This window comes from Anolis carolinensis, unplaced genomic scaffold (assembly GCF_035594765.1).
Source record: "Anolis carolinensis isolate JA03-04 unplaced genomic scaffold, rAnoCar3.1.pri scaffold_8, whole genome shotgun sequence".
Lineage (NCBI taxonomy): Eukaryota > Metazoa > Chordata > Lepidosauria > Squamata > Dactyloidae > Anolis > Anolis carolinensis.
Window position 1 is genome coordinate 26,300,184 of NW_026943819.1, and position 22,940 is coordinate 26,323,123.

Consider the following 22,940-nt stretch of genomic DNA (forward strand, 5'->3'; position numbering starts at 1 on the left):
TATAGGCTTCTGGGATACATAGTCAATGAAAATATCATCCAAAAATAATGTTGGAGCACCGCTCTCAAAAAAGTCTTCGAAAGTAAAGTCCAAATAAAGTCCCAAGTCTACAGGGGTCCCGGGTATTTTTGTACCGTTTCAGGGAAAAAAATCCCCTTCTTCAGGAGTTCAGCAACAATGAACTTATATCTAAAACAAAACATAGACTATCTTGTGTTTGTGTAGATACTTTACAAGTATTCTGGGATTTTGTATAGTAGTATGGCAAGTATCAAGCAGGAGGCCTTGTTTTCTATGAAGTTCTACCAGATGGTCTTCAGTAGGTCAGTGAAGCAGGTGCAAAAATATTTCTCCTTCTGTTTCCTTCCTATCACTTTTAAAATTTGAAAGGAAGGGCATCTAAAGCTGTCCCAATTTTGAAAGTTGGGCTGGAGAACTGTCGGTGTAGATCAGGCATGGGCAAACTTCGACCTTTCAGGTGTTTTGGACTTCAACTCCCACAATTCCTAACAGCCTCAGTCCCTTTCCTCTTCCCCTCAACCACTTAAGCATGGGATTATGGGAGTTGAAGTCCAAAACAACTGGACGGACAAAGTTTTCCCATGCCTGGTGTAGATTATATAGTCAGCCTTCTGTATCCATGGATTCTGTGTCCATTCACATCTGGAAAATAGTGAACATTGTATTTTGCCATTTTACATAAGAGACGTTGTTTTACTAGTATACAACGGAACTTGACCACTCATTAATTTTGATATCTGATATCTGATAAATTTGATATCTGATATGATACATTTTAATATATTGGGTTTATGGTTCCCGTCCCCTTGATCTGGTCATGTAAGTGTGATTTATTGTTATAATTGTATTATTTTACTTTGTTTAATAATATGTATTATGTTGTTATGTAATGTTTGTGTTGCTTTTAAGACTGTAAACCACCCTGAGTCCCATCCGGGAGATAGGGCGGTATATAAATAAAGTATTATTATTATTATTATTATTATTATTATTATTATTATTATTATTATTATTATCTATGGGAGAAGGGAGATCCTGGAAACAAATTCGAGCCAACACCAAGCATCTACTGTACTATATACTGTGAGGACCAGAGGTCTATCTCTGATCTGATACGGAAAGTTCCTTGCAATCCTAAGAGAACACAAAGAAATTATTCCGAATTAGATAGCCTTCCACTCATGCTGACTAGTGGGTCATAAGAGTCACAGCGCAAAAAAATAAGTTTTCCAAGCTCTCCCCGAAACAAGTTGTGTGAAATCATTGCAAGTCTTGCACTCCGAGATGACACGATTCCTGCATCAAATGTGATGGGACCACCAAATTATATCCAAAGATTTCCAGCAATATCCACATATTCAAACATATGGTACACACATTTTTTTATTTATTAAAAAATAAAATCTTTCAGATCTACACTAGATTTTGCTGCCGTTACATGCTGTGCATCTAACAAATGAACAAAAACCCACTTCCCCTAAGATGTTTTGGAAGTATATCAAAGTGAGGCTTACATCCTTCAAATAACTAGATGAAGTTTAACATTCCATTTATGCTGCTTCGTAATTGTTTCACAGTTGAGTCTATGGCTGACAGAGAGATGACAACAGGAGAAAATTGCATCGAATCAGAGTGAGTTTTATTTTTCCTGAAAATGTTATTTGAACTCAACTGAAGAGTTTTCCCATTCATTCTACTGGATAGAAAGAAACCCAAGGATCATACAACAGTCTTTGAAAAACAGAGGCCCAAGAACTGGTTGCTATATTAATTTCCACTTGTCTCATGAGTCTGCTTGATACACAAGACATTGCCCAAGAATAAACTTCACACTGGTACCACTACAAGTCTTTACCCAGGAAAGAGTAATCCTCAAATAATCCTCACCAGCTCCAAACTAGTAAACAAAATTGGTATTAAGAAATAACAAAGTCTACTGGCTATCTTCATGCCCTATTTTGCTGGTCCAATTCTCTTGAGGACCATCTCTCTTAAATGCTTACATTCCTACAATTGGCCAAAGACCACTTTAGCTGTGGTCTATATGTGAATTATGGAAAGTGTTAGTGTTTTTGTGATGTGGAGTGAAATGGTTAATCTATTGTTGCTGTGGAAATGTATGTATTTTGTTCTGGCAAGCATTCCAGCAATCAAGAGGTTAATTGCAGCGAGCCCTGATTGATTGCTGGAAAGGCAAATGAACAGAGACTTCCGTTTGTGCTACGTGACAGGAAGATACATCACAGGCTGTGGAATGTGAAGGAGGTGCTATGGTGTACAGAGAACGGACTCTGAGAGAGACAGACATGCTCCATGTTTGATTTTGTGGACCCAACATGTGTCCTGACAGCTTTGGAATTTAGCACTGTAAATAATGTAAATAAAGCTTCAGTGCCGCTGGGATTCAGCAGATAAAACAACAAAGTTGTCGTGCTTTGTCGGTGCCACTTTCGGCGTTTGCAGTGTGGTCTGACGGATGGGCAGAGGTGAGACCTGGCTCATCAATCAGTCAAGGTCTCAGATTCCCCGACAGAAAGATCTCAAAAAGACTTGGTGAATAATCCTGCTGTTGTGTACAAGTCTTCAGAGCCTATAGAGGACTTCCTTCCTGTCAACTTCTACCATAGCTTTCTCTTTCTTATGATGCCACCTTCCATTCTCTGATGTTATGAGAGGAATAAGGCATTTTACACAAACTGCCCTCAACGTCTTGGAGGGAAAGGATGATTAGAAACATTCCATCAAACCAAACAATGGGGAGGGAGGATCAGTAGGAAATGCATTTATATGTATACCATGTTCCAGATCTCTGACACACAAACTCAGCTTTCCTGTATTTACAAATACCTCTGCACTTACAGTATTGTGCTTCAAACATTCACAAAAACACAATTTATTCTTCACCCTATCTGCACTGTTTGATACGTCTAAAGCAAGGGATTCATTGATTTCTATAAAATGCACTAGCCCTATCAGGAGTCTTCACACAGTGGTTGTGGTTTTTTGCACAAAGAAAACAGGGTTTGGTGTTGTGGATGAGGGTGGGGTAAATTGGGAGACTGAGTATGCCTACCTGTATTGAAATGCAAGAGGATGAAATCTGGAATTGGCTCATAGCTTAGTGATAGAGAACTTGATCTTTGTTGATAAGGTCCCAGAATCAATGCCAAAGTCAAAGGAGCAGATTGTAGGTGGGAAAAAAAAGACTAAGATGCTAGAGAGATGCTGACAGACAAACAAGACATTGCTAGGAAAAAAATTAAGCTCATGCTAGGAAGAACCCCAATCCCAGTAAATCACCGGTGACATTTCTGATGTTAGGGCCCTGTCTGACTGGGGAAGTTCACCATGTTAATATCCAGCATTTTGTTTGAACTGGAAGTACTGCTTACTAGATACGCTGTGCTGCTCTACGATTTCTCTGCAGCATATGAAGGGACACAGTTTTCTGTGCTTCTTGGTAAAGAAGAGAATATGTAAACTATGTCCCATAGCTACAAACAACAAAACAATGACCTGTATCCATGGAAAATCCCATGCCACAATGAATTATCACCCTCCATTGATGCTCCTTCGTGCTAACATTGACTTTGCCTTGGATTATGGGTGGACAACATCCTTGGACTCTTAATGAAAACATTAATACATTATTGGGGAAAATGGTAGGAACAGTTAAAGATCGCTTGACAAACGTTACTATCAGACTGTTTAATATTCCCTCCAAATGTAGGAAGACTAGATTACACCTCAAAGTAATGTTTTTGGTTCAAGTCAGTACAGATATTTGCATCTGTGACAAAGACAAAGCACTGAACTTTTTGATGGACAGCAACTGGACTTGCATATACAGAATTAAGGGTGGGGGATATGTGCTCCATGAGTACAGAGAGAAGAATGAAATGTTACAATTCCCCCTCCTCACCTAGGCTGCTGAAAAGAGCTCCTGAGACGTAACAATTTAGATGATTCTTCTCCCATCGGCCAGACCCAATGGTAAAGATATGGACCATCAGCCCAAGAAGGCATCAAATCCAATCATCACAAAGAGTTGGAGAATAGACGGTATGCCCTATCTGATATCATATCCTGCAAAAAGAACAGCAGAAATGCTCATGTAATATCTAATTAGTGATTGCAGAGGTGAAGTAGAGGCAGTGGGAATAGAAGAAAAATGGCATCCTTGTTGAAAAACCAGGTAACCGTGCCATCATCCATTCCAAGAAAAGGTCGGACAGTGACATCATGACCCTTCGCTTCAAGTAGTTCATCATGACCCTTCGCTTCAAGTGGTCCATCATGACCCTTCGCTTCAAGTGGTCCATCATGACCCTTCGCTTCAAGTGGTCCATCATGACCCTTCGCTTCAAGTGGTCCATCATGACCCTTCGCTTCAAGTGGTCCATCATGACCCTTCGCTTCAAGTGGTCCATCATGACCCTTCGCTTCAAGTGGTCCATCATGACCCTTCGCTTCAAGTGGTCCATCATGACCCTTCGCTTCAAGTGGTTCTACAGACTGGTTCCGATATTCATATAGGTGGTCAAGGCCTCTGCATAAATCATTCCTTGGGACACGCTCCCAATACCAACCTTTGACCACTCACACAATCAGTGAGACCATGGTTGTTGTGTGCCTCTGAGTTGCTTCCAACTTATAGTGACTCTAAGGCAAAACTTTGTGACCTTTTTCGATGGCTGAGTGGTGAATTGAACCTCTTGACAACACAGAGATAAATCGTGGAATTTACTGCCACAAGATGTAAATATGGCTATCAACCTGGATACATTCATAGAAGATGACCCAACATGTCTATATATGGTATCAGAGGCAGTACACCATCTATATCTATCACCAGGGAGTATAAGATGGAAAGCATGTCCCATTGGTAGGCTTCTAGCTGCATGAACAGAATGTTGGATTAAAGAGGCCTTTGGTCTCACCCAATATGGTTCTTTATTTTTATGTTCTTTTGAAGTTAGTCAACCATCAACTGTAGATATTCATGACTTGTCCTCAAAGTCTACTGCTTACATCTGAATCAGCTCCTGGGAGAAGAGGTCTTCAATGTCACGCCCACCATAGGAAAGTTGTTTCCAGCAGCCTTGAGAGGGGAAGATTAACTTCTAAATGAGCCTTTACACATACTGTCCAATTGTATCATGGAATCCACATTCACACAAACACAAGAGAAAAGATACTGCTTGACTGCTGAAGGCTTAGCTTCAGGGCCAAACCTGCATAGCTCTGCTACATTCATAACTGACTGGGAAACATGTAATAAAGAGGAACATTAATGATACATCCATGGCTACCACTGAGGAATGCTTGTAATAGTAAGGTTGCTCTTTCTAAAAAGAAGTCAAAAACTACTGAAGATTTTTCATCTAGGCAAGTACATTTAAAAAAAATACACACACCCATCAATATCAAAATGACATTTTGAACAAAAGATACACACAAAAACACGATTAATCTAATGGCATTTTAAGTAAATTAAAGTGACTGATTATGGAAACCCAATGGCCAGAGGGAGGGGGTTGACTTGGCTTTCTTCTCCAATTTTGCTTGTAGGGTAGGTGAGCCCTCAGCCTACCTTAGGGAGCTCTTGGCATGAAGAACATTGCTGTGAGAGCTGTCTCTTCCCCAATGAAAGAGTCTGCATAGCCTTGAAGATGAACCACAAGTCATGGATGGGGAAGAACCCTAGCAGACACTTGAAAGCTCCATTCAGTCAAGTTGGTGCTTCTGGATCCCAGCCAGGACAGAGTTTGGCTACTATTCCAGCAAATGGCTGAAGTTACCTCCTATCTCAAGCTCTTTAGATCCACCTACTTTTTCTCCAACTTAGCCTCCAACAGAAGGGAGAGAGAATGGGTCACCATACCTGGTCCCCATGAACCAGTAAAAGGAGATGGGTTTAAACTCAATTCAGTTCCTTGGAGACATCTGAAGTTTCACCAATGAAGCTGGGTGCAGCTTTATGGGCACAAAGTAATGTATTACTGGCGCTGTCTCTTTCATCACAGTCAAAAGTGGACAACTGCAGAGAAATCCATTGCCGCCCAGACTTCTGCACATTGTACCTAATGATTTTTCCAAAATGGGAAGTGACCAGACAGTCGCTTCCTGTTGTAAAGCTTATTTTAACCTCCTAAAAAGAGATAAAACTAAGGAAATAGCCTTCAAATGGAAAACTGCAGTTCCATTTTTTTTCCCAATTTTTGAGTTTTGCTTTAGTTCTCCATTCTGGAGGCAAACTTTTATTTTCAAGTTCTGATTTCCAGAGGTTGCACGAATGAATTACAGTCTCTCTTTCACATTTGCAGGTTTAATTTTTGTAGATATGATCATTTAGGGATATGGTCTATGAATTTCTAGGCCCTCCAGTGCGAGCTTACAGCCAAGTTCTGCTGGGCGTTGACCAGAGTTGGACTCCAGGACCAAGGGATTCCCAGAGAAAGCAGATCAAGATCTTCCATCACAACTCTACAGCCAACTTTCAGCAGAAGTTGGCCATAGACTTACACTAGACCTAGTAGACCTTGAAGTAGGGAGAGCCATTGGTCACAGAAGTACAACTCCTGATCTAAGTAAGAGGAAAACCTGTGCATTCAAGAGTTGTTGTCTGTGTGCTGAAGAATATCCAGGGATGGAGACATGACTTGGATCCAAAGAAACTACTACAATTCACTAATCAAAACAATCAAACCAACAAACGTATGAAATTTTGTGCGCTTGTTTTGGGGATTTTTCTTCTTCTTCTGTGAATGCATGCTAAGTGCTTTGCAGAAAGTATTTCAGCCCTCCATTTGACAAAACATTAAGTCTACCCCTCTACACCACCCCTTTGTTTTTGCATTCTCATAACACATGAAACTTATACAAAGAGAAAAATAAATTGTAGTGGGTTTTGTTTGTTTGTTTTACTATGGCATTAATACCTGATTCAATCACAGGAACACCACAAAATAATAATAATAATAAACCCCAAAGGAACAACCTGACTATTTTTGCAGAAGATTAAAGTGGCACATTTCTCCACACCGTAAGTGTGCACATGACTGAGAATTCTGGAATTCTGACCAAAAGCAGATTCCCTACTAAATCAATAAAAGAGGAACAAAACTCTCATATAAACAATATCCAAAGAATTTTTTTAAAGTCAATGTAAAACCTTCAGGAACTATTATCTCTCTTCATAGATATATAGATATAGATTTGTATTTCCTGAATATTTTTTTCAAAATAAAATTTCTCTTAAGAAGAAAAAAAAACACTAATTTAAGACTCTGATCCCAAGAAAACTGGTTCTCCTAGTTGCGGGACTCATGAAAGGGATTTAAGGAAGACCCCCCCAGAGAATGAAGAGAAGTTTGTAGCAGCATCAATTGGGGGTTAAGGGAAATGTCTGCCCAGGAGAGTAATGGCCAAGATTTCCATACCGTCCCATAGTGACTTCATATATTTAAGATCATAAAGGAACAACTGTCCCGTTCCTCCTCATCTCACCTTCTTCATGGATGGACCTTGATGCAACAGAGAACACAGAGGTTGTCTTTGACAATGGGGCACATTAGGAGTGACATCACATCTAGTCATGATTTTGGGACAACTGTTAGCCCCAAACTTGTCATTTCAAGAGCATTAAAGTGCCATGGTTTCTTTGCTTTTGGACTACTTTCAAGTAGTCCAAAAACTTCAGCATTCAAGACAGTTGCAAAAGCGGGGTTTATAAGCTATATATGACACACAAGGTGGACTCCCCACACTGAGCAATGATCTTACACAAGAGAGAAGAGTCTTAGACTCTTGTGGACAACGTTGACCAGTGAGTACTTAGCTACAGAGCTCAGAAGGTTGGGCCTGCAATGGAAAGCATGGTGGAAATAAGGAATTGGACCACCCTATGCAGTAGCAAGTGGTAGCTCCCACAATTCAGAGATTGATCCATTCTGGATTTTAGTCCGAATTTTGGACAGTGCTATCAAGTGCTGAAGCTTGTCCCTGAAACAGGTTCAACAGCTCATATAACCATGTTAAAGTTCAGACCGAAACTCCAGAACGGATTTACCACTTTGGAAGCTATTATTTTCAACTCTGTTGTATTCCTGAATTTGGGGTCCCACTATGCCCATCCCTGTCATAGCGGGACCCCAAAAAACAGCTTCCTAATATGTTTGGATCACATTATACCTCTCTGTCATTGTTCATGACTAGAGGAAGGTCAAAGGTCTGCCTATGTCTTAATGATCACTGTTCCCTCTGTCATACTTTCATCTGGGTTTGACATGAACTAGAATCAACTTCAATGGGACTACCTTTGACCATCCATAAGGATATCTTATTGGCCACTCTGTGTCACATCTAGCTCCATTTGGCTATGATGAACTGAAACAGTGGTTCTCAACCTGGGCTCCTGAGATGTTTTTGGCCTACAACTCCCAGAAATCCCAGCCAGCTGGGATTTCTGTTACTAGCTGTTAGGATTTCTGGGGGTTGAAGGCCAAAAACATCTGGGGACTCCAGGTTGAGAACCACTGAACTAAAATCAACATCAACGGACTATCCTTGACGATCCATAAAGATGTCCTATTGGCCACTCTGTGTCACATTTAGCCCCATTTGGCTATGATGAACTAAAACAGTGGTTCTCAACCTAGGCTCCTGAGATGTTTTTGGCCTACAACTCCCAGAAATCCCAGCCAGTTTACTAGCTGTTAGGATTTCTGGGGGTTGAAGACCAAAAACATCTGGGGACCCCAGGTTGAGAACCACTGAAGTAAAATCAACATCAACGGGACTATCCTTGATCATCCATAAAGATGTCTTATTGGCTGCTCTATGTCACATCTAGTTCCGCTTGGCTATGATGAACTAAAATCAACATCAACAGGACTATCCTTGACCATCCATAAGGATGTCTTATTGGCCACTCTGTGTCATATCTAGTTCCGCTTGGCTATGATGAACTAAAATCAACATCAATGGCACTATCCTTGACCATCTATAAGGATGTCTTATTGGCCACTGTGTCTTATCTAGTTCTGCTTGGCTATGATGAACATCAACGGGACTATCCTTGACCATCCATAATGATGTCTTTTTGGTCACTCTGTCTTACATCTAGTTCCACTTGGCTATGATGAACTAAAATCAACATCAATGGGACTATCCTTGACCATCTATAAGGATGTCTTATTGGCCACTCTGTGTCACATCTAGTTCCACTTGGCTATGATGAACTAAAATCAATATCAACGGGACAATCTTGACCATCCATAAAGATGTCTTATTGGCTGCTCTGTGTCTTTTGTTACATCTAGTTCCATCCAGTTATAATGAACGGGACTATCATTGACCATTCACAAGTTCTCCAAGGATCAGAGTTTTGGTCAACAGAAATATATATATATGTATCTCACAGACTTAAAAGCATGCCCAGCAAGCACAGCCTTGTAAGACTAAAATTAAACGTTTGAAAAGGAATCAAACAAAATACTTTTCAAAACCCAACAAGAACAGATATCCATTTCTAAATCGACCTGGTTTGAAAGTTCACAGCTGCATACTACAAAGTGTAATAATTATTTCTTCTTCATCAGTTTTTTTTCAGCCCATACAAAAATAACGTATTGCAACTCAAAAGTGCATTTTTTTGTTTTAAAATAAACAGTTGACTGTTTTGCTTTTTTCTATCAAATAAAATATTTACACCATTTTGGTTTCTGGGGTCAGAAACGCACTTCATGCTATCACCATGGGGACATCGTCTGAAAAGCCTGTGATCATGGGTGCTTCGTCGTCTTCGTCCCCTACAAAGAAACATAAGGACATTAATATGAAACAACACTGTACGTCTTTACTTACAACTAGTGAAGAGATAGTCATAATAATTGCATCCACTCAACCTCTACAGCTTAATCCAGTGATTCCCAACCTTTGGGCTTCTAGGTGTTTTGGACTTCGGCTCCCACAATTCCTAACAGCTGGTAAAATGGCTGGGATTTCTGGGAGTTGAAGTCCAAAATACTCAGAGGATTAAAGGTTGGGAACCACTGGCTTAACCAGTCAACACAGCATTCCGCTTATGAGCGCCATCCATTTGAAGATCTCACGTGATTCCAACCAAAGTGGTGCCACTTACCTAAATCGTCACCTGATGAAAATATGGCAGAGCCCAGCCGGGAACTATAGTGGCTGTTGGCAAAAGCAGTGAAGCTGTTCTGAAGTCTTCGGTGCCTCATATACAAGACGACAAACCCTATCCCCACAGTCACAAGCAAGAGGAACAATATTGGGACCACGATGGCGGCAACGTCTGTCGAACTGCCCATCGTTGATGCAGCAGGATCTTTATCTGCAGGAGGAAGAGCGGGAGAGATCATGAAGGCAAGATATTAGAAGTGATTCATATATACAGTAGAGTCTCACTTATCCAACATAAACGGGCCGGCAGAATGTTGGATAAGCTAATATGTTGGATAATAAGGAGGCATTAAGGAAAAGCCTATTAAACATCAAATTAGGTTATGATTTTACAAATGAAGCACCAAAACATCATGCTAGACAACAAATTTGGCAGAAAAAGTAGTTCAATACGCAGTAATGCTATGTAGTAATTACTGTATTTATGAATTTAGCACCAAAATATCACGATATATTAAAACATTGACTACAAAAATGCGTTGGATAATCCAGAACGTTGGATAAGCGAGTGTTGGATAAGTGAGACTATACTGTACTAAATGTCCATGTGTTGTCAGAATAATGCAAGGGATGCTGCCTCAGCCTGCCCTGATAAAGCATTGAAGCCAGGAACTATATGGAAAGACCAATTCAACTGATGGGTTACAACAGTGATGGGCAACCTTTTGCACTTGGTGTGTCAAAATTCGCCAAAAAACCTAGCATGACTTGGGTGGTGTGTCACTTTGAGAAAAAAACCATAATTTCGCAATATGTATAGTTTAAATAACAAAAATGTATAGGTGTAATATATAACTGTATTTAATAAATCAAAAACTATTTACTACCGTTATTTCCATGTACAACAATCTATGGTACTACTTGCAGTTTAAGCTTCACAAAGTTTCCACACTGATTTCTCTGTATTCTAGTTTCAATATAGTCATGAATAATGAATAATAATAATATAATATAATAGTAATAATATGATAATATACTACAATAATAGATTAATAATAGAATGAATGATATAATAATAGAATATAAAAATATAATATAATATAATGTTATAAAACATATTAATAGGATAATATAATAATAGGATATAATAATAATCTATATATATAAATGTAATGTTCATTTGTAGGACGGAGTAAACAAAAAAACAACTGGATGAAATGACACCAAGTTTGGCCACAAAACACTTAACAACCCAAACAACCCAAGAGGTGACCACCGCGTGTCAGCAAAATTGGCTAGACGTGTCAGTGCTGACACGCGTGTCATAGGTTCACCATCACTGGGTTACAAGTTGAACGTGAGTCAACAATGTGATGCAGCAGCTAAAAAAGCCAACAGGATTTTGGGCTGCATCAAAAGGAGTATAGTGTCGAGATTGAGGGAAGTCATGGTGCCTCTCTATTCTGCTTTGGTTAGACCTCATCTGGAATACTGTGTCCAATTATGGGCTCCACAATACAAGAAGGATATTGAATCTAAGCTGGAACATGTCCAGAGAAGAATGACTAACATAATCAAAGGTTCTGGAGACCATGAATCCTTCTGAGGAGCGTCTTAAAGTACTGGGTCTGTTTAGCCGGCAAAAGAGAAGGTTGAGAGGAGACGTGATGGCCATGTCTAAATATCTGAAAGGATGTCACAAGGAAGGGGGAGCAGGCTTGTTTTCTGCTGCTCTGGAGGCTAGGACTCAAAGCAAAGAGTTCAAATTACAGGGAAGGAGATTCTGTTAGTGTGCTCTGTTGTTAAAGTGAAATGTTATATCAAGTTATGCTGTTGGGTGTTTGCAACTGTGTGTTTCCGGCAAAGCATTCCATGGGTTAAGCATAAGCCAGCTTGATTGATTGCCCACAGGATCAATAGGTCAGGGCTTCCGTTTGAACTGGCTGGCCGGAACTTTCATCACGAACTGAGGAATGCAGGAGGTGCCTGTGTTTGTACAGATAACAGCTGAGGCAAGCAGAGAAGACACGCCATGTGTCCGGAAAGTTATGGCTTTCAGTAATTGTTTATATTTGTAAAGTATTTAGACCTGCTTGGATCAGCAGTTAAACAACGATTGAGCTGTCGTTTTGTTGGTGCCACTTTTGCTGCTGCATCAAGTGGTCCTTCAGGTGAGCAGACGGAGAGAACTGACTCATCAAATTAGTGAGGGCGACGGATGATTGATTCAACTCCCTAGCCCAGCATCCGCCCTGATAGATTCCACCTGAACATTAGAGAGAACTTCCTGACCGTAAGAGATGTTTGACAGTGTTATACTTTCTTGGAGTGTAGCGAAAACCCCTTCACTTCACTCCTAAAGTGGAAATAGGATGGCCATCTGTTGGGAGTGCTTTGATTGAGTCTTCTTGCATGGCTGGGGGCTGGACTGGATGGCCCAAGAGTCTTCCAACTCTATGATTCTATGATTTACAGTAAGACCCCCATAACTGCATCGGGGACGGAGATGGTAGGACAGGGACTGGTTGCACTAGAAATTTGCTAGATCCTCCAGCTGATTCTATGGTATATTTCTCTGGAAGTTATCAAAGAGTTGCACTGGAGGGCCTAGCAAATTCCTAGGCAGGGTAGCTCTTTAAGAATAACTCAGTCCTATAGTGTGCAGAAACCAGAATTTAATAGTATTCAGACATATCTGCAGTTTCACATAACCAGCTGGGAACAAGAGGAACGCATGCATTGTGCCCAAAAATTAGAGAGCGAGCTTTTACTTACCGGCTCCTAGCTCATTGTAAAGGAGTGTTGCAGGCTCTCCACACATCTGCCCACTGTAGAGACATCTGGCTTGCACTGTGAATGAGTAATTATGGCCTGATTTCAGGTTGGAAACTTTGAAGACATTCTCGGTGGTGTTTCCCAGATATGTCGTACTATTGGTCACACTGTCGAACAAGTGTATCTCATACCCCTGAGAAGAAAGACATTGAAAACACTTTGAGCCCAGGAAAGTGAATTGGCATTGAATACATCAGTACGGATCACCCTCAATGTGTATATCTATGCACAAACTCTATGTGTGTGTATATACTGTGTGAGCATAATGAAATAAGGAGAAAAAAATGAAATGGATTCAAGTGTTCTGGTGCAAATTTAACTCACCCGGCTTTCACTAAAGTGGTTTTCTTTTAAAGCTAAACTCTTCCAAAACAACAAGATATGGTCGTTTTCTGCTATAATTTTCAACGCATCTGGAGCAGCCAAAGAAACTGCAAAAAGAAGTAAGTGGGAGTGAACCTTCAAGAAAATATCTTTGCGATCTGATCAACAATTGGGTTGCTATGAGTCTTTTGGTCTGTATGGCCACGTTCCAGAAGCTTTCTCTCCTGACGTTTCACCCACATCTGTAGCAGGCACCTCCGAGTATGCCTGAATATGCCTGGAACATGGCCATACAGCCCGAAAGACTCACAGCAACCCAGTGATTCCAGCGATGAAAGCCTTCAACAATACATTGATCAACAATTCTTGGGAAAAAAATTCAAAAATTAAGTGAAACTCTTAAGCATCACTACTATGAAAATAAACCTTGTTTAGCACTGATGGATTTACTCCCAAGTAAGCAGCCTTTGTGGGAAGGGAGCTGAAAAAAGTCAACATATTGGTTTCATTCCAATTGTTTTCCCAGACAGATGATCAAACCAGCCATGGCCTACCTGTATTGATTTTCAAACTGGCTTCTTTGCTCATGTTTCCCAGTTGAACAATGATATGATACTTCCCGCCAGGCTCCAACTTCTTGATGGTGTATTCCACGGTGCTGTTGCGGGTTTTCACTTTGTAAGTTCGGTCCGTCTTCCTTACTAAATCCTTTACGGCTACAGCATACAACTGAGGGACAGAAAAGTTATACACTCTGAACATTGAGAATGCCTGTCTTACTAAATATTAAGAGATACCAAACAGATGAAGCTGTTCTATGTGGTAGAAACGGGTGAAAAATTGTATCAGGTGTGTTCCTGGCAGAGTTTGTGACAGTTACATCCAGCTCAAATCTCCACCTGGACATGGAAACCCATTGGGTAGCCTTGCTAAAGTCATCCTTTCTCAGCCTCAAAAGAGGGAAAATATATTACTGTCAGAGTGAGAGTTAAAATTGAGACTCATTCACCTCTCTGTCTTAATTCATCTCCGTTGGCGATCTAGCAATCTGTTTAGTCGCACGAACATAAATCCACACACAGCTGTCAGCCGAACCCAGCCGTTCTTAACTTTTATTGCAGTAATTACATCTATATATAAAGCACAGCCGGAGAAGATCATCTACATATCCAGCTCGATTGATGGCAGCTAGCGAAGAACATTATAAACTTGTCAACGACCACATTCCACAACAGTGACTTATATCCGGCGATGTTTGCGGAAACTACACAGTGTCACTCTAGCAATGAATCTTTCTCTATACACTTAACCATTGCTCTACTGGAATGCTGCACACACTAGCTTTAAACCACAAATGAAAATTTCACACCACACAAACCATAACTCCAACAATCACTCCCACAACAAATGCTACCAAGAAAACACCAAGATACGGTTGCCTTAGGGTCATGATAAGTTGAAACACTAACTATGCAGCTACCTTACCATATCTTGATCGGGTGAATCGTATGGCGACTCCCACTTAATGACTGCAAATGTTTTTGCCAGGTGCACCGCATGTAGATGTCGAGGGGGTAGGCGGTTGTCAGGAATCATCTTCACCACGATGTAGTCCGAAGGCGGTCCTTGGTACGGAGAAACCACACGGACCTTAAGGAGGCCAGTAGCAATTGGTTATTTATACATTATAGTGTCTCTCCATCTCAGAGATGGGAATTGTGAGTTCTGCTGAACATGTACAACCCATGGAGGCAGTGAAACTTCAGGTCTTCCTAAATGCATCCAAGTTTCTGGATCCCTCAAAAATTTAGATAGATCTCAAAACTAAAATGTTACAATATGCTGCTTGGGGGTTCATCCTGAAACAAGATTCCCAAATTATAGTCAAAAAAGGAAACCAGGAATGATGTGATGCCAGTACCAAAATGGCAGATACAACAGTCTTCTAGAGGAGAAAAAAGAACGTTGGTGCAACCCTTCAGAATCCAGTGTCAGCTCTTGAAAGCTATAGAACTCAGAGCAGGCTCACACAGGCAGTTCAGTGGAAACGCTTTATTCTTTGCAAGATGAAAATGAAGCTAGAACTGACGTATTCCCGCCAAACCCCGAGTATATCCACCTCCTACCTTCCCCCCTCCCCACATTCACACCTATCTGTTATATGGTCCTTTCCCAGGCTTGAAAAACCAGAGCTGGCCATAAAACCCATCCCTGGCCAGATGGCTCTTATCATTTAGATTATCTCCCATTGCTCTGGCAGGATGTTGAGAGTACAGTTGTTATGAATCCTGGGCTTCCACATCCTGACATCCAGTGTACAGCTTTCTTTTTTCGGTCTTAATAGATAAAGACACAACTCATTGAATCAACACAGTCCTTTGACTTATCTTTATGCTAAACATGGAGCAGAAGCATCATTGGTGCAGTAGCAGAAACCTCTCTTTCCCTTCAGGTCAGAGATGGCAGCATCTTTAAACCATCTCAAGATGCCTTCAAAAATCAACCCTGAGCTCAGAGTTGAGTCATGAGACCGAACTGGTCAACAGTGTCCCTAATTCCACTTAGAAAAGGATTAGATTAAGGGAAAATATCTTACCAGAAATAAATATTGCTCATCTCTGTTGACAATAACCGTGATGTTGTGCAAGGTGGTGGTGGCATTATTAGGATTCCTGTAGAGCTCCAGGAAAGATGTGGCATAAAATACACCATACACCTGGTTGGAGGGAGGAAGAGAAGAATCAAGAGATAAGAACTTGGTATCCTTCTTCTATGGACATGCCAATTTGCAGAAATCTGTAGGCCACAAAAACATTTTAGCAACTGCCTAACTCAAGTGTGGTAGTCTGTGTAGTAAACTGAACCGAGAGCTCGAGATCTGAAAAGAAAATAACTCTATATGAAAGCTTTTGAGCTTGAGAGTAGGTATTATCCCCCATCTTAAAATATAGAATTTTTTTCACTCAAAGCTACTTCCCATCCCATCTGCAGGCCAGTCTCCATAACTAGGTCCCTTTGTAATATGAGAAACCTAGGCTTAAATTCCCTTTCAGCTCTGAGACTTCCTCAACGGCACTGAGCAAGGTATTATCATTGAGTTATGAAGCCAAATGAATGCAAATAAATCGAAAGCAATAAATGTATCCTCTCTGGGAGAAAAAGGCTGTACTCTTAATAGTGTCACCATTCACATGGAATATTACACTACCTAATGTGTAGCTGTTTATACAGGCGTTTCAAATAGGGAAGATGATTCTGTGAATCAATGACAAAGAGAGGAATCCTTACCACATTCCTTGGGCCGGTCCAGGTGCACTCGACCACAGTCTGGTTGACCGCTTTGGCTTTCAGACTGGGAGGGGATGGCTTTGTACCACTGGTCACCACATGTGCGAAGGACAGAGGGCTGTCACCCAATTCTGTCTTGGCCCAGGCGGAAATCTCATACGGAGTCTGAGCGGTCAAGTTACTCACTGGAGAGGAAAGGAGGAGCAGGTGTTGGCTTACAAAGCAACCTGGAGAAATATTCTATCACCTGACTGCTAGGACAAGGCATGACTGGGAAAGGAAAACAAGCTTGATGGCTCTTCGTCATAGAAAATGGAGCAACAGCACCCCCCTGTGGCTGAATCGAGCACAACCTCCAAGGCACCGAAGCTGGACCTCGACAATATACCTCCTTTCCAACCCATCCTGCCTCTGGTTCTCAACCATGGTCATCTCCTCTCTTAGGATGTGCTCAGATAAAATGCTATTTCCAACAGTAAGAATTACCTGTTTGTGCCGACTTCCCCCCATCAATGTTCAAGGACAGTTTCTCTTGTCTATGTGCGTCAAAAGTCCAGAAGATTTTCACAACGTAGCCATTTACCTGTCAACCAGCAGCACAAAAATAGAACCAAATGTTGGAAAACAATTCCTATATATGTGAAGTTGTGTCACAATTAAAGGATGGGGAAAATGATCATATCATGTACAGGACAATCTCATTTTATAGTTGGCCAAAATTAGGGATTTAGATAATGCGAGGGACATTCTGTGCAGAAAGCACCATTGTTTTCCGGTTAGATCTTACCAAAGAGTTGTGTTGGAGAACCTAAAGATTCCAATAAAAGTATCCTTTCTAGGAAATTGCTAGGTCCTCCAACATGTCTATGGCAACTTCTTTGGGAACCATACCATAGAATAATATAGATCAAGTTCTCAATCTGTGGGTCCCCAGATGTTTTGGCCTTCAACTCCCAGAAATCCTAACAGCTGGCAAACTGTCTGGGATTTCTGAGAGTTGTAAGCCAAAACACCTGGGAAACTACAGGTTGAGAACAGTGCTCTAGATGGCTTAGTAAATATCCTAAATAGACCATTTTCCCAAGGCTCAGAGTGAAATTGTGGATATGGGTTCACAATTATGGGAAGTCTTATTGTATACTGAAAACTACTTTGTTCGAAATAGCAAATACACTAATAATACCTTAAATAACGAACTGGACATTCAACTTGATTGGTGTGAATGTGTGTGTGTGTGTGCACATATACATCCAAACACAAAATCTTCAGCAGTATCCTTTTAAGAAATCAATCCCATCTCCCAACAGCATTTAAAGGCATAGTACATGTAGTTATGTGGATACTGCTTCCAAACTAGGGTTTCAAAGCCAAACAGAGTCATTACCTGAATGCTACTTTCCATTTTGAGGGTGAAGCTTATGGAGTTTTCAGTATAACCATCGATATGGATGATAGGTGGAGGGATAGCTAAAATGGAGATAAAAGAGAAAAGGGCTTCAGCCACTGCTGGATGCCATCCTGGACTTCACAAGTCTCCAGTCCTCAATAAGTAGTTAGACTAGAGAATAGAATTAGAATGAGGGAACCCTCTCTCTATTCCATGCATGCCTTCCTAGAAGGGGCCTTTCCTGTCTCTACTCTTCTTCATTTGTTTACTATCACTTCCCCCGTAGTAATGTGATCTCTTTGAGGACTTGTGTGACAAACAAAGAGTTGGATGTCCTGTGACAGCAACCACTGAGTTTCACAAGCAAAAGGTGGACAGACTGATTCAGGACGATCGTCGTATCACTCAGAAAAATTTCAAGCATAATCGGCATTTCTCAAGAGCGTGTGGGTCACATTATTGCTTTGCTTGGCTATTGGAAGATCTGTGAACGATGGGTACTGTGAGACGCCGGATGTGGAAACAGAGTGTCGACTTCTTCAGTGACACTTCAGGAAACTTGTTCATTGTAGGCAGAAATGTATCCAATTGTCTGGTGATTGTGTGGAAACGTGAATAGTGGTAGTTAAAGAGCACATTCTAAGGATTATTTCTTTATTAAAAGATTATCTGATTATATAGCTCATCCAAACCCACGTAACGAAGGTGGAGGCATTACTTTTCATTCAACCCTCGTATTTTTTAGTCTAACCACACAATAGATTCCCTAAAGCCACAGAGTAGAAGGACAGCTGCAAATGATTGCATCAACATTTATAACATCTGCAAGGGGGATTTCCTTGTCTTGTCCATTTATTCTGCAAACCAAACACATCAGTACACACTGGTCTTTTAGGGCTAGATTTCTACCTGCAAGGAGATTGCATTGTCACATTCGAAACTATGATTAAGGTTACGAGACATGAGTTCTGAGAGATAATCATAGTCTACTGGCCTAAATCAGCAGAAAATAAAATAGTGTGATTCCAGTGAAATAGCAGCTCCGTGTGATAAAGTCCTCAATACTGAGAGCATTTTTGCAAAGGAATCATAACAAAATTCTCAAACCAATGGTACAGTTAATGCAAAAGCCCATTTTAAGAAGTATTTTTTTGGGGAAGAGGCAAGAACAGAAATGTAGTGCAAAGGGATGCATGCAGTCTCTTCCATCATTTGAGAAATTGTTTACGTCTGGTACAGAGATCACGAGGTACCAGTTTGGGGAATGAAAGCCTCGCTGCTTAATGTAGCAAATGATTAATATTTACAGTAAGCCCAGGCCTTCAGCCAGCTCCAATTGGCTTTGTAATTGTTGCAGGGAACAGCCAGGGGAAGAGAGTAAGCAGAACATAATGAACCTCCCAAGGCTGCCAAGGAATAGATTAATATTAAAATAACACTGTGTGAGAAGAAAGCGAGACTATTATTAAAGCTGAGAATTATGTATGGCTTTACAGCCTGGCTCCCCCTCTGCTGCTATCGGGTGCAATGAAACAAAACAAAGACAGAAAAGTAGGAAAAATGGATGTTGCTTTACCTTTTCCTTTTATGGTTCGTATGGATTTGGAATCGCTCCAGTTTCCCACTCCACGGCTAGTTACCGCAGCAACCTTTTCAAATCAAAAGGCTCATTAATATGCAAGAAGGCATGCTGGCAAAAGCTGCTTTTTAAAAAAACCGAAAACAGAGCTGGTTTCTAAAGCTGACAGGGAAAGAGAGTTCGGGGTGAGATGTAGTGTCACTCTGCAGGGAAGCCATGTCAGATCAGAGGCAGAGCCTTAGTTTCACAAGGAAACCCAGGAACAAGGCTCCCGAGATGCTTTGGCTTCAAAGCGGTACCAAAGCAGGTCAGTGCGGTGCAAAATTCCCACTGTCAGGAGCCCAAGAAAGGTGGGGAAATATTTGTTTACAGTATGATGGCTGTATCCACTCTACGTACCAAAATGCATGGATGCTCAAGTTCCACTATACACAATGGCATAGTAAAATGGCATCCCTGATGTAAAATAGGGAACAACTCAAATGACTGCTGGAGCTAATTGTCTTCCTAATAATTTCAGACCCATGGTTGGCTGAATCCATGGATGCAGAACTCGTGGATATGGAGGGCTGACTGCATTCCCTTCTCATACATATACATACATTTTACATATATATATATATATATATACACACACATACACACACACACACTAGCTGTGCCCGTCCACACGTTGCTGTGGCGAAGTATGGTGGTATGGGAAATAAAGTATTGAGGAATTGGTGGTAGTTAAGGTAAAGGGTAAAGGTTTTCCCCTGACATTAAGTCCAGTCGTGACCGACTCTGGGGGTTGGTGCTCATCTCCATTTCTAAGCTGAAGAGCCAGCGTTGTCCGTAGACACCTGCCAACCTAGCAGTTTGAACACATGCACATGTGAGTAGATCAATAGGTACCACTCCGGTGGGAAGGTAATGACATTCCATGCAGTCATGCTGGCCGCAAGACCTTGGAGGTGTCTACGGACAACGCTGGCTCTTCGGCTTAGAAATGAAGATGAGCACCAACCCCCAGAGTCAGACATGACTAGACTTAATGTCAAGGGAAAACCTTTCCCTTTAACAACATTATAAATTGGCATTGTGAGTGGACCTATGGATCCCCTATGGCTTTATGGATGGGAGAAGTCAGAGCATTGTGAAATGTATTAGAAACATCCTGCAAAAGACAACCATACTCACTCTGAATGAATATAAGGAGTTGACCTGCAACCTCTCCACTTCTGAATAATTGCTGGGGGCTCTCACGGAGGACCACTCTTTGGACCCGGTCCTGCTATATTCCACCTAGAAGAAGACACAAGCATACATTTTCTTAGTCCTCCAGTATATTCTGGGTCCAGAAGCCCTTCATTTCACTAGTTCACTATTATCCATGGTTTTGTATATCAACACAAAGTCCAGGAACATACAGGGATAGGACCTTATGCCAGAAATTCCTACCATGCTTCTGTCCACTTTTGTGCAAACCTTCTACCTGGAAGAACATGGAGGAGGAGGATCTCCAATCATACTTACCACATATTCTCTTATCAGGCCATGGGCATTTGTTGGAGGTGCCCACTGGCAAGCCACAACACCTTCAGCTTCTCTCTTCAACGTCAACTGAAGGTGGCGTGGAGGGTCTGGTACTGGAAAAAAAAACAGAAGAAAGGAATACAACTTTAGCAGTAACACATCACATATGTTCTCACATTTCTTACAGCACCAAAGACAGGTGAAGTTTGATAGAAGGGACAGTATGGGAAAATGGCCGGGCTGTGGCGCAGCTGGCTAGTAACCAGCTGCTATAAATCACTACTGACCGAGAGGTCATGAGTTCGAAGCCCGGGTCGGGTTAAGCCCCCGACCATTAAATAGCCCGGCTTGCTGTTGACCTATGCAGCCCTGAAAGACAGTTGCATCTGTCAAGTAGGGAAAATTTAGGTACGCTTTATGCGGGAGGCTAATTTAACTAATTTACAACACCATAAAACTGCCAGCAAAACACGAGGAAAAGAATGAGGAAGAACAGCCACCAGTGGATGGTGAAGCAACAGCTCCCCCTGTGGCCGGAATCGTGAAGCTGGAAAGATGTTAAATGCTTCTGTGTCTGTCTAAACTGAATGTTGTTTGTCTGTTGGCATTGAATGTTTGCCATATATGTGTTCATTGTAATCCGCCCTGAGTCCCCTTCGGGGTGAGAAGGGCGGAATATAAATACTGTAAATAATAATAATAATAATAATAATAATAATAATGGTTAAACACAAGGAGGATATTCCAGATTCCACTTTGTGTACTTGTGGCACTTAAGGAACAACAGTACCACCCAGAGTCACCACCCATTGTAAAAGAGAACTGGTTTGAAATAACATCACCTTTCCTTGCTTAGAACTTGGAAAAGTTACATTTTTAGCTGATAACTCTCCCCCTTCCCAACCTCCTAGCATTGTCTTCTCCAAAAGCAACTTTTCCATATTTCTGGTTGCATGCTACGCTATTCAAAACAGCTGCCGCCTCCTTGAAAATGCTTTCAAAATAAACTAGATGTTTATTATTACACATGTCCTGCTTGGCAAGTGTTATAGCACCTTCTGCCTTCACCAGATTCATAGCAAAACCTTATGAAACACTCCTCCAGCCGCCTTCCAATCTGCTTATTCTAAAGGCAGATTCTTTGCAAATCAATTATCAAGGCTAATATGGTTCCAAGGCTTAGTTTTTATGAGAAGGGTCTACTTGTGGCACCACTTTCACAGCCTTGGTACAATGTTATGGAATCTTAGGAAGGAGATGGGGGGAAGAGAAGGGATCTACATTAATTGGTACAATAACTTGTTTCATGTGTATGTCTGTGTTTGATGTTTTTATAGTTTTAATGCTTTAATTGACAGTTATAGGTTTTTAATTTAGATATGTGATATACATATGTGAGGCATTGAATTTTGCCATTTATTATGTCGTAAACCACTTTGACTCCCCCCAGGGGTGAGAAAAGTGGTATAGAAATGGAGATAATAATAATAATAATAATAATAATAATAATAATAATAATAATAATAATAATAATAATAATGGGATCTGCATGCATCATCCGAAAATACATCACACAGTCCTAGACACTTGGGAAGTGTTCGACTTGTGATTTTGTGAAACGAAGTAAAGCATATCTATCTTGTTTGCTGTGTCATAATAAAATAATAATAATAATAGGATTTAAAGATGGAACTGCAAAGACTCTGGCACAAGCCAGTCAAGGTGGTCCCAGTGGTGATCGGCACACTGGATGCAGTGCCTAAAGACCTTGACCTGCACTTAAACACAATTGGCACCTACCAGCTGCAGAAGGCCATCTTACTAGGATCTGCACGCATTATTCGC

At 41.0% G+C, this 22,940-nt stretch overlaps 1 protein-coding gene across 4 annotated transcripts in view; it reads right to left on the reverse strand.

Moving 5' to 3' along the window:
• Positions 1 to 1,386: 1,386 nt before the first annotated feature.
• sorl1 (sortilin related receptor 1) overlaps positions 1,387 to 22,940 on the reverse strand; it is a 121,269-nt gene continuing 99,715 nt past the window's right edge. For 2 of the 4 annotated variants that reach the window (XM_062961415.1, XM_062961413.1), the window contains exons 36-48: positions 21,096 to 21,208; positions 20,760 to 20,864; positions 19,578 to 19,650; positions 17,999 to 18,081; positions 17,101 to 17,197; positions 16,615 to 16,799; positions 15,923 to 16,042; positions 14,812 to 14,976; positions 13,881 to 14,055; positions 13,327 to 13,433; positions 12,943 to 13,135; positions 10,166 to 10,378; positions 1,387 to 9,833 (exon numbers count right to left, since the gene is read on the reverse strand). In XM_062961415.1, coding sequence (XP_062817485.1) covers positions 9,766 to 9,833; positions 10,166 to 10,378; positions 12,943 to 13,135; positions 13,327 to 13,433; positions 13,881 to 14,055; positions 14,812 to 14,976; positions 15,923 to 16,042; positions 16,615 to 16,799; positions 17,101 to 17,197; positions 17,999 to 18,081; positions 19,578 to 19,650; positions 20,760 to 20,864; positions 21,096 to 21,208 — 1,697 coding nt within the window. In that variant the 3' untranslated portion in view covers positions 1,387 to 9,765. The remainder of the gene's footprint in view (positions 9,834 to 10,165; positions 10,379 to 12,942; positions 13,136 to 13,326; positions 13,434 to 13,880; positions 14,056 to 14,811; positions 14,977 to 15,922; positions 16,043 to 16,614; positions 16,800 to 17,100; positions 17,198 to 17,998; positions 18,082 to 19,577; positions 19,651 to 20,759; positions 20,865 to 21,095; positions 21,209 to 22,940) is intronic. The other 2 variants (XR_010000494.1, XR_010000495.1) reach the window with 2 other exon arrangements.